General features: G+C 39.4%; 1 protein-coding gene across 2 annotated transcripts; it reads left to right on the forward strand.

Annotated features, from left to right (window-relative positions):
• Positions 1 to 5,159: 5,159 nt before the first annotated feature.
• On the forward strand, positions 5,160 to 8,256 carry LOC111870069 (putative ankyrin repeat protein RF_0381). 2 transcript variants are annotated; one of them, XM_033753673.1, is made up of 2 exons: positions 5,160 to 5,331; positions 6,394 to 8,256. In XM_033753673.1, exons 1-2 carry the CDS (start codon positions 5,169 to 5,171, stop codon positions 7,908 to 7,910), a joined length of 1,680 nt encoding a protein of 559 aa, XP_033609564.1. In that variant the 5' UTR covers positions 5,160 to 5,168; the 3' UTR covers positions 7,911 to 8,256. The 2 variants fall into 2 exon arrangements, with proteins under 2 accessions (XP_033609564.1, XP_023717816.1); XM_023862048.2 differs by lacking the exon at positions 5,160 to 5,331 and having other exon boundaries at positions 5,819 to 8,256.
• The last annotated feature ends 2,569 nt before the right edge of the window (positions 8,257 to 10,825 follow it).

The following is a 10,825-nucleotide window of genomic DNA, read 5'->3' on the forward strand; positions in this document are numbered from 1 at the left end:
GCCTATACATGCGTAAATACAGTAATAATCATATTAATTCAATACTCTTTGTTTACATGCTAACATAGCCAAATATCCAGACACAAAACGAGAATGAGTAAAAAAAGAACAAAGAAAAGATAAATGCAAAGCAAATTCCGTTATTTAGATAATAATAAAAATAATAATATTATTATCATTAAGACAAAATGAGATATATCATTTTGAGTTGAGGAATGAAACATACATTAGATTGTACTGAATAAAATCCATATCTTAATAAAAGAGAAGGGACAATTACTGTTATAAAATATGACTGAAAGAAAAAACTTTGCTTAAAATATATTAACATGCTTACAGACATAATAATAATAATAATATTAATAACTCAATTCATTTCATTTCTTTATTATTTATGTGCCGAGTCACCTGCCGCAAGGCCAATTACAGACAGAGCACAGGGTAGATGCAAGTAATTACATTATGGATAAACACAACGTAAAGTCAAAGACAAATTACAGGCAAGCACTAGAGGAAAACACAATAATGCAGACAAGTAAACAAAGAAACAAACAAACAAATAATAATAATAATAATAATATTAATAGTGAAATATTAGTCTCATCACAATAAAAATACATCCATTTTGCATAAACCTAGGACAAAATAAGTCTATATAATATCTTACACAAAATTTTTACTATAAATATTTATTGTAAGGCACTTGTAATAAATGAGGTGTCCATCAGTGTGAAGCGTCTGTAGAGGAGAATTAGCATAATAGGAACAATGAAATAATTGATTTAATTTCAGAACTTTCCCCATAATCAATTATGGTATAGTGCTTGATAAGATTATCACAGGGCCAATTTTACTTTATTTTCCTTTCAGCGTGCCAACTCAGGAGCTACGGGAAACAATTACAGCGTCGGTACAAGCGAATAAAAAGAAAAAATACATGCAGGCCAGTTTATTTAGTACAAGTTTCCCAAAATGCTATAACTATATAATATCCCTTAAAATATTCTCGTAGCCAGATAAATATTAACTATTGGACCCAGAGTGCATCGCACCGCGTGCCTTGGCTTTATGTGTACTGTACTGCTTTCTCATATGAGAAAGATATCATTGAAAGGCCACGCCATGGTTCAAGCGGTCAGTCGCTGGCTTTCCACCGCGGTGGCCCGGGTTCGATCCCGGGTTTGGTCAAGTGGGATTTGTGGTGGACAAATTGGCGCTGGGCAGGTTCTTTACGAGTACTTCGGTTTCCCCTGCCAATCTTCATTCCACCAAATCCTCCATCATCATAATCACCCGGGTCAAGTACAATAGGCCAGTCAGTGGCCGCCGTGCCCAGTGGAACAAGCTGTACTCTAGAAGGACTACTAACCAGTTTTACAAATTCTATTTTCATGATGACCCCCATCATTTTCTTATAAATATTTCTGTACAACTTTCATTAACAAAAAACAACTGAAATTTATGTCAATCGGGAAAAATTTCCGATGTTGCTTTGCCTGTGGCTTGTACCTGAGTACGATTATGGATGTAGGATTGAGCAGTAGTTTAATGACCTAATGTAAGCTGGGCATTATCTAACTACTAACACATGCTAGACACTCTTTTGAAATTTAGATAGGAATTTATATTTATGTGTGAAAGGAATGTAACACATTTTCTTTTGAAAGTGATATCAGTATACAAAGCATCAATCACAAATTTGAGTCACGGTGCAATTAAACACTTGATCTACTCGTAGTAAGCGGCCTCCGTAGCCTAGAGGTAACGTTCCCACCTCATGACTCGTAGTACGCGGGTTCAAATACCCGGCGGAGGTTGTCGAATTTTTAAGGGCGGAAAAATTCAGGGAACAAGTCCTCCGGGAGGGACTTTAAGACGTGGGTCCCGTGTCGTAGCTTTACGGCACGTAAAAGAACCCCATACCTCCAAAGGAGGTCACTGAGCAAAATTGCGGACGTTTCCCGCCCGACAGCAGTCACTAATACCGCCGGTAGATGGGGAAAGCATTATAGATACTTCTCAGGCAGTAGAGCCGGTCTCGCTGGCAGGGCGGGACTGATGGTAAGCACCAATACCGGCAGGATATAGAGGCTGGTAGAAATCATAGAGGGAAGCACAATGGACCACTACAGGTCTAAGTGCATGGGGAAACCCACCCTCTCTAATAACTAACTAACTACTCGTAGTAAATTTCCTCTTGAACTCTGAACTCTAATCTCCAAGATAATCTCATGTCAGTTGCTCTCTTGCTGACGTCTGATTATTCCTATTTATGGACTCGATTTAATTCTAGTAATGGCAGGGTCTGGATCACGCGGTAGCGTAGTTGGTTAAGGCACTATATTACGAGCTGGAAGTTCGCGGATTCGATTCCCGAAGAAGTCATTACTTTTTCAGTTAATCAATTCCTTCCAGCCACTCTATGGCCCTGGGGACGATTCGCCCTCTAACAGAAATGAGTACCAGAAATCATCTTGCGGGGTAAAGGGCGGCCGACGCTTAAGACTGATAACCGTACAATCATTTGCAAGCCGATATCTAGAAAATGTGGGAGGCCCGACGTCTCACAAGCCTATGGGCCTTCACGTCCTGTTGCATTGTTAGCTATTAGTGGTATGGATTGTGGTGTGAATTACAGGGTGAGTCACGAGGAGTTACCACCACTTATGGAGCTCGTTTTTGAAGACATTTTGACCAACTAGTGTAATATAAACCTGGGTCCTATACGCAATATTTAGAGAGATACGTTCGTAATTTGAACGTTTCTAAATTTTAATTTTAAATACAAAATTTCTCTATTTTAATGCATTTATTGTCACAAAAACAAATTAATTCTATGGACTTGATTCTCTGTAGTTCAATTTTGCGAAGTGTTACAGAGATTACAACACATTTTCACAAATGCCGCCCTCCGCTTCGATACACTTGTCCACACGTTTGTGAACCGCTCACGTTGCTCCACGTAGGTGCACACTGTTATCTCTGAGTTCCGTAGCAGCGTGCATGAAGCGAGCAAGTAGTTCCTCACGTGTCTGTGCCTTCCTTTGACAAACAATGTCCTTCATCCATTCCCAAATGCAATGATCTAACTGGGAAAGTCTGGCGATCAGTTCTCAGTAGTGTGTTTCTAGTTACGAACGTAACTCTGTAAATATTGAATTAGGACCGAGGGTTATAAGACACTTTTTGCTCAAAATGTCTTCAGAAATGAACTCCATAAGTGCCGGTATCTCCTCGTAAATATTCCTCCATATTTATTTATTATCTTGTACTTAAATTAGTCTTCATAAACATGTAGAAGATTATGAATGTAGTTTAAGATTTCTTTAACATATGCAAGTACTAAATCATAAACATATCTGGATCAATGATTCGTAAGAGAATTTGAAGTTTTCGCTGAGGTCGCTATGAAGACTTCGGGCTTCTAAGTTGTACTGCTGTAGGACGGGACTAAGTCCCGTGTACTGCGGCCACTTCTGACCTATTGTGCCAGCCCCAGATGATATGTGAGGGTGATTGTGGAGCAATTGGTGTAATGAAGATTGGCAGGGGAAACCGAAGTATTCGGAGAAAACGTGCCCAGCGCTACTTTGTCCACCACAAATTCCACTTGTTCAGACTCGGGATCGAACCCGGGCCGCCGCGGTGGAAACCCAGCGGCTAACTGCTTGAGCTACGGCGCGGCCATTTCTAGGTTGTCACCCTGTATAGTTCCGAGAGACTCCGTTATTTTGGAAGGAGGAGCACATGGACCCCATCTTCAGGTTCTTCTAGTAAAGCAAGAAAGAAACCATTAAAAGCAAGCGACAAATTGACTTGAGTTTTCCGCCTGCTTCTACTAGATTCTTGCTCAGTTTTGACTATTATTTTGAAGATGGAAGCAATATATTCCTCCGAAACTTTGCTGGCTTTCGCTGGACTGCAAGGAATTGTATTCCAGAAGATAAAATATTTCAGTCCCGAAGAGTTCCATGACAGAAACAAATACTGATAATTGTGATGATAGTAATTCCTTATCAACTAGTGTTATAACATTGTTAGAATCGTAGCGTCAAGACGAAGCAGATGATATGGCAACTACACAATAATATTCTTCTCCTTGTGAGCAGAATCCGGTTACGAACGTAGACGCATTTCACTGTTTATAAACGTCTGATAACGGTCGCAACGACCGAAACATTTAGCTTATAAACAACAGCTAAATAGACCAACTGGTTTTGTCAGCATTTGAACTTATCGATTATTCACTAAGTGAAGTGAATATCTGTGATTAAGGGGCAAATTCTGATTAAAATGTAGGAAAATAATGGAGGTATAAATACGTATTACAACGATAATGACGTCAACAATTAACATAATATGAAATTGCTTGAAAGTGAAAAACAAAAGTCCCCTTCCACAGGGTATACGTGTCACCTTTCATACTGTCTTATAACTGAACGTCATTTATCCTGCAGATAGGAATTATAGTCATATAAGCGAAGAGGAATGCAATAATTAATTTACATGCTTGTTTTTTATTTTAAATATACTCTTGTGTGACGACGGTCTATGCAAAGATGGCGAAGTAGAATCCAAATTGTTGAAAACCCACACAAACTATAATATTTTTATGAAAAAATTTCAGGCGACGGTAAATGTCGCGGGTCATTACTTTTGCGGGAGATACCTCGTGTGTATCGTGCAAACGAGTGTTATTTATTGAAGGAGATTTACAAATTATGAGCTTTCGGTTTTGCTTCTCGTTTCAGAAGGAACTGCATCTCCCTGCCAAAGACTCGAGAGCTGTAGCAGATGGTTTTAAGATGGAAGAGAATGCAAGGAGTTCTGCAATATTTTTCGATGCTATAATTCAGAACGACAAAGACAAGATCAGAAATTTAGTACAGAGGGGAAGCTCCGTCAATACTTACGACGAATGGGGACGCACACCTCTCCAATACGCAGTATTGCAAAACAAGATAGAAATAATTACTCTGTTGGCTGAAATGGGAGCCAGAATTAATGATGGCTCAAAAGACTGTAATGAAACCCCTGCTCACTATGCAGCCATGTTCGGAAGTGTGGACAGTTTGCGTATACTGGCAAGTTATGGTGCTTCCTTGACAGTGCAGGATAACTCAGAGTTTGGAGAAACACCAGTTCATACAGCTGTCAAATTCAATCAAATGGAAACACTTCTTTGGTTGCTAGAAAATGGAGTGTCCGTGGATATCATGGATCGGAAAGGAAGAACCCCGCTCTTTTATGCTATAAATGAGCAATATCCGCATCTGGTGCAGATTCTTATAGATAAGGGAGCAGATGTCAATATAAAACAGACTGGTTTACATAACGTCACTCCTNCTGATTAAAATGTAGGAAAATAATGGAGGTATAAATACGTATTACAACGATAATGACGTCAACAATTAACATAATATGAAATTGCTTGAAAGTGAAAAACAAAAGTCCCCTTCCACAGGGTATACGTGTCACCTTTCATACTGTCTTATAACTGAACGTCATTTATCCTGCAGATAGGAATTATAGTCATATAAGCGAAGAGGAATGCAATAATTAATTTACATGCTTGTTTTTTATTTTAAATATACTCTTGTGTGACGACGGTCTATGCAAAGATGGCGAAGTAGAATCCAAATTGTTGAAAACCCACACAAACTATAATATTTTTATGAAAAATTTTCAGGCGACGGTAAATGTCGCGGGTCATTACTTTTGCGGGAGATACCTCGTGTGTATCGTGCAAACGAGTGTTATTTATTGAAGGAGATTTACAAATTATGAGCTTTCGGTTTTGCTTCTCGTTTCAGAAGGAACTGCATCTCCCTGCCAAAGACTCGAGAGCTGTAGCAGATGGTTTTAAGATGGAAGAGAATGCAAGGAGTTCTGCAATATTTTTCGATGCTATAATTCAGAACGACAAAGACAAGATCAGAAATTTAGTACAGAGGGGAAGCTCCGTCAATACTTACGACGAATGGGGACGCACACCTCTCCAATACGCAGTATTGCAAAACAAGATAGAAATAATTACTCTGTTGGCTGAAATGGGAGCCAGAATTAATGATGGCTCAAAAGACTGTAATGAAACCCCTGCTCACTATGCAGCCATGTTCGGAAGTGTGGACAGTTTGCGTATACTGGCAAGTTATGGTGCTTCCTTGACAGTGCAGGATAACTCAGAGTTTGGAGAAACACCGGTTCATACAGCTGTCAAATTCAATCAAATGGAAACACTTCTTTGGTTGCTAGAAAATGGAGTGTCCGTGGATATCATGGATCGGAAAGGAAGAACCCCGCTCTTTTATGCTATAAATGAGCAATATCCGCATCTGGTGCAGATTCTTATAGATAAGGGAGCAGATGTCAATATAAAACAGACTGGTTTACATAACGTCACTCCTCTTCATGTTGCGGTTTCGCATGGGACTTTCGATATTGTCCGAGTTTTGCTGAGGAACGGGGCAAATATGTATATTCCTTGCAGTTCCTTGCACCAAACGCCCGTTCACTGGGCAGCAAAAGAAGGTAAGGTGGAATTGTTCGAGCTGATGTGCGAGTTTGGATCTATTTTGTCAGTGAAGACGGATGACTCAGAAGGCGACTGTCCTATTCACCTAGCTGTTATGGGAGGCCATCTGCCTCTAGTCAAGTGGCTGCACTCTAAAGGCGTGTCCCTCAATTGTAGAAATCATAGAGGACACACTCCACTTCACACAGCAGTGCGGTTCAATCAGATCGATATGGCTTCTTATCTGCTTCAGCAAGGCTCCAAAATTTATTATATAACCCAGGACCCAGAAAATTTTACACCACTAAATATGGCAGCTTATCTGGGTCATTTAGATATGATACGTCTGTTAATATATCATGGCGCTGATGTGAATGCTATCCAAGAGAAGACAGGTTTTACAGCTTTGCATTTTGCAGCTATGGGTAACAAAGTGGAAAGTCTGAAGCTCTTGACACTCCATGGTGCGGACGTAATGATTATCATGAATAAGACGAATGCAGAACCACTGATTATTACTGCTGCCATGCATGACTCTCTAGACGTGGTGCGCTGGTTGCTGGAAAACGGGGTTCCTGCGGACGACAGGCTCAATAATGGCATAACTGCCCTTCATTATGCTGCTGATAAAGGCAGGAGAGAATTGGCTTTGCTGCTACTTGAAGCAGGAGCAGATGTGAACTGCAGAGAATTGAATTTAAGAAGCCCCCTACATTTCGCAGCAATTCGAGGATACGAGGATATTGTAGAAATTCTGATATCCTGGGAAGCAGATATAGCGGCTGCGGATGCTTGGGGAGATAGCGCCCTTCATCTTGCCGCAAAAAATACTGATTCGCGTTGTCTTCAGCTACTGGCCCTTAAGGGAAGTAATTTAGTGTCACGGAATAACCGTTGGGAATCCCCTCTACATGTTGCTACACTAAACAAACGTGAGGCCAATGTTCGTCTTTTGCTTGATAATGGCACACCAGTAGATATTCCTACCGTAACCGGAGTTACTGCACTGATGACGGCCTCCAAAATGGGTAATTATATACTCACTAAATTGTTGGTTGATAAAGGAGCAAATGTAAACGCTGAGTTACACTCTTCGGACAGCGCCACACCCTTACATTTATCATGTTCAAGTGGGAACAAGGAAGTGGTACAACTTCTTATCGAAAGTGGAGCGAATATTAATGCCCGCACCAGAATAGGTGGTCAAACGCCATTACACTGGGCGGTTGAATTCCAACGCGATTCAGTAATTGAGACCCTCACTCGTTACGGTGCGGATCTTAGCGTCAAAGATTCGCGAGGTCGTACAGCTGCAAGCTTCGCGAAATGTAAACTTTACTTTAGTGCCTATCAGATCCTCATGAAGAGGAGCGGCGAAAAAGCATGTCCTAATTAATGTGAAGATACCATTTCAAAATATGTATATACATGTACAATTCGATGCATTTTTTGGGGGCAGAGGGAATGTTCTTTTATAGAAAATTGCCGTACTGCATTGAATGTGAGTATATGCTTCTATTTTGGCTTTAGCTGCTATTAAGCATATATTCATGCCTTCAAAACTTGTTAGATTTGTCAAAATCTTTCGCACAAAAAAAACTATTTTGTTAAGGCCGTTATTTATTGTATATTGTGCATGCATATACATGTATATATATAAATATATGAGAATACAATTATATGTTTATGAACAATTTTATGATTTGTATTTAACGAAAATTTTAGATATTTTATAGTTTAAATTTGAGGATGTTATGTTTCTTTATAATGTGTGTACTTGAAATACTTTTAGCAATTTTCTGAAAGAATATTTTTTCTGTACCGCGTGTGTTTTAGTAATATATTTCCATAAAAGTGTATTTTGACGACATTGTTTTATTTTTTACTGTGTAATTTTGAATCACGTATTTCCATATAATATAATATGTAATGCGCCATAATTTCCTATGAATGCTATTGTACTTAATACTAAATATTTTACCTCATAACCTTCAGAGCACTATACATTTTGCTGTTTTAAGTAGCAATTAAGTTCGTGGATATTCACTGAAATAAAATTAATATGGGCATCAATACGTAATATACACAGAACGTCCGGATGAACGGTATCCAAAGTGAAATCCTTATATTTCAGAAAGAATTTATTATACACAATAAAGCGTTACACCTTTACAAAAGGAAGCTATCAACATTTTTTTTCTGCGTATATGCTTATCTCAATGAATTTAAACGTGGGTCTCCTTGGTGGTACGGCAAATATCAATGCTTGAAGCATGTTTTGTGTTACCGTAGCCACAGCATCCCTTATGCGGCCTTTCAGGTGTTGAAGGTCGTTGATCTCAACCTGGCAGACAATGTTCTTCAAATAACCCCTCAAGAAAAAATCCATTGGGGTCAAATCTAGCGGCTTAGGAGGCCAAGCGATTAGTGTACTTCTGCCATTTCAGCAATCTGTCTATCCAAGTGATTCCTAACATGGTGACAAAAATGTGGCGGCACACGCGCGTAAGCCGGTAAAAAATAAAATTCGGTTTTCCCTTTCCGATGACATAAATCGGATTCGTGTATGACTATTAGTTTCCGATATCTACAATTTATATTATGTGTACATTTCATCCGGACGCTCTATATGTGGGAAGCGAAAAGTTTTGTCTACTCCTTTGTTCGCTAGTAACACAAGCCGTTACTCACATTTACATGCGTTCTTCCACCTGTCTTCATATGTATACATGAATACGTGCGTACACACTTTGTCGCTTTAATATTATTTCCTGGTGCACATTTTCGGCATAATTGAAATATAACTGAACCAAAATGAAGTACAAGTAATTTTCTTAATAGTTAAGCTCAGATTCAGTGCAGCGCATTCATCTCCTCCCTATAACTCAATGTTTGCTTTACATTTCCGGTTACGAAATCTGCACCTCCTCGGAGACAACTGGAGTACCCGGCTGTCCTGGCGATGTTGTACCCCGACATCTTCTTGGTCTCAAGCACTATGACTAGGCTTTACATATGTTGCTGGCTGGCACTGTGGCTGACTGATTGTGACTTTACATAAATAATTCAGTCAGATAATTAGAATGTTTTATAACAGTAAAAGTTTGTTCCACCGTTCACGGTAGCCGAGCAATGTAAGGATGTACTCGCTCGGAAGTCGGGATTGTGGGTTCGAATCCCACTCAAGACATGGATGTTTGTGTGCATTTTTCTGTGTTTGTCTACAGGTAGAGGCCTTGCGACGAGCTGATCACCTGCCCAAGGAGTCCTACCGAATGTGTAAGATCTATAAAAACAGAAGTGAACGGAGTTCATGGACGTAGGCCTAGGCCCACTGGGGCTGTAGTGCTAAGAAGAAAAAAAAGTTTGTTCCTGTTCTTAACTAATTAAGCACTAAATCATGAAGGCCTGTGGGGACATGGTTATGTAGATCCATATTTTCTTGACCTCGGCGCTAGTATGAAGTGGGTAGTCAACTTAACGACTTTGCCCCCCTCTCCCGTCCCTGAAGCAGCTTCCGGCACCCATTGGAAAAGAGGTTGGTTGGGTCCCAGAACTGGTCTGGACTACGTGGAGAAGAGAAAATTCCTGACCATGCCAGGACTCGAACCCCGACTCCTCAGTCGTTCAGCCTGTAGCCATCCGATATACCAACAACACTATCCCTGCTCCGTTTGACAACGGTAAGGACCTTAATTACGGGCAAGCATTGAAAGGACGCTAAGCAATAGAACAAGGAGAACAATTCATATGAGGAACTGCAAACGACACTTTTGAAAATTTATGACAAAGAACATAAAAGTGTGTAATTGTACAACATAGGCCTAAATTGACTGAACACAAGAGTAAATTAAGATTAATTAACTGTTAATTAGAAATGAATTCACAATTGATGGTGTTGGCAATAATTAAATTCGGTTGAATTCTTGTTTATTTGCCTGCTAACTCAACGCCCAAGGTCAATAAGAAGTGAGCATAAGTGAAAGATAGAAACCCCCACACACAAATAATAAACAAAGCAATTATGACATCCGAGTATCGATGATAATAAAAGAGTAATTATAACAGAGAACATAGTTATTATTTAGAGATGATAATAAATAATATTTATATAATCAGTAATGATTAGAAGTGAAAAATTAAAATATACATGTATTCACTTACAAAATATACAATATACGGTATAATCCTTTTTCCACTATAACACAGAGTTGTGTCTCGCACAAGTGAGAAATAATTTTTTCTTGGTTTGAAATATTGAAATTCTGGTCATCTTTTCTCATTCCACGCAAGCCATTATGAGTGGAATCG

The sequence above is a fragment of the Cryptotermes secundus genome, unplaced genomic scaffold, assembly GCF_002891405.2.
Source record: "Cryptotermes secundus unplaced genomic scaffold, Csec_1.0 scaffold355, whole genome shotgun sequence".
NCBI lineage: Eukaryota > Metazoa > Arthropoda > Insecta > Blattodea > Kalotermitidae > Cryptotermes > Cryptotermes secundus.

Bases quoted from the DNA above. Each gene is read 5' to 3' on its own strand.
- LOC111870069 (XM_023862048.2), top strand. From the start codon at position 5,868: ATGGAAGAGAATGCAAGGAGTTCTGCAATATTTTTCGATGCTATAATT.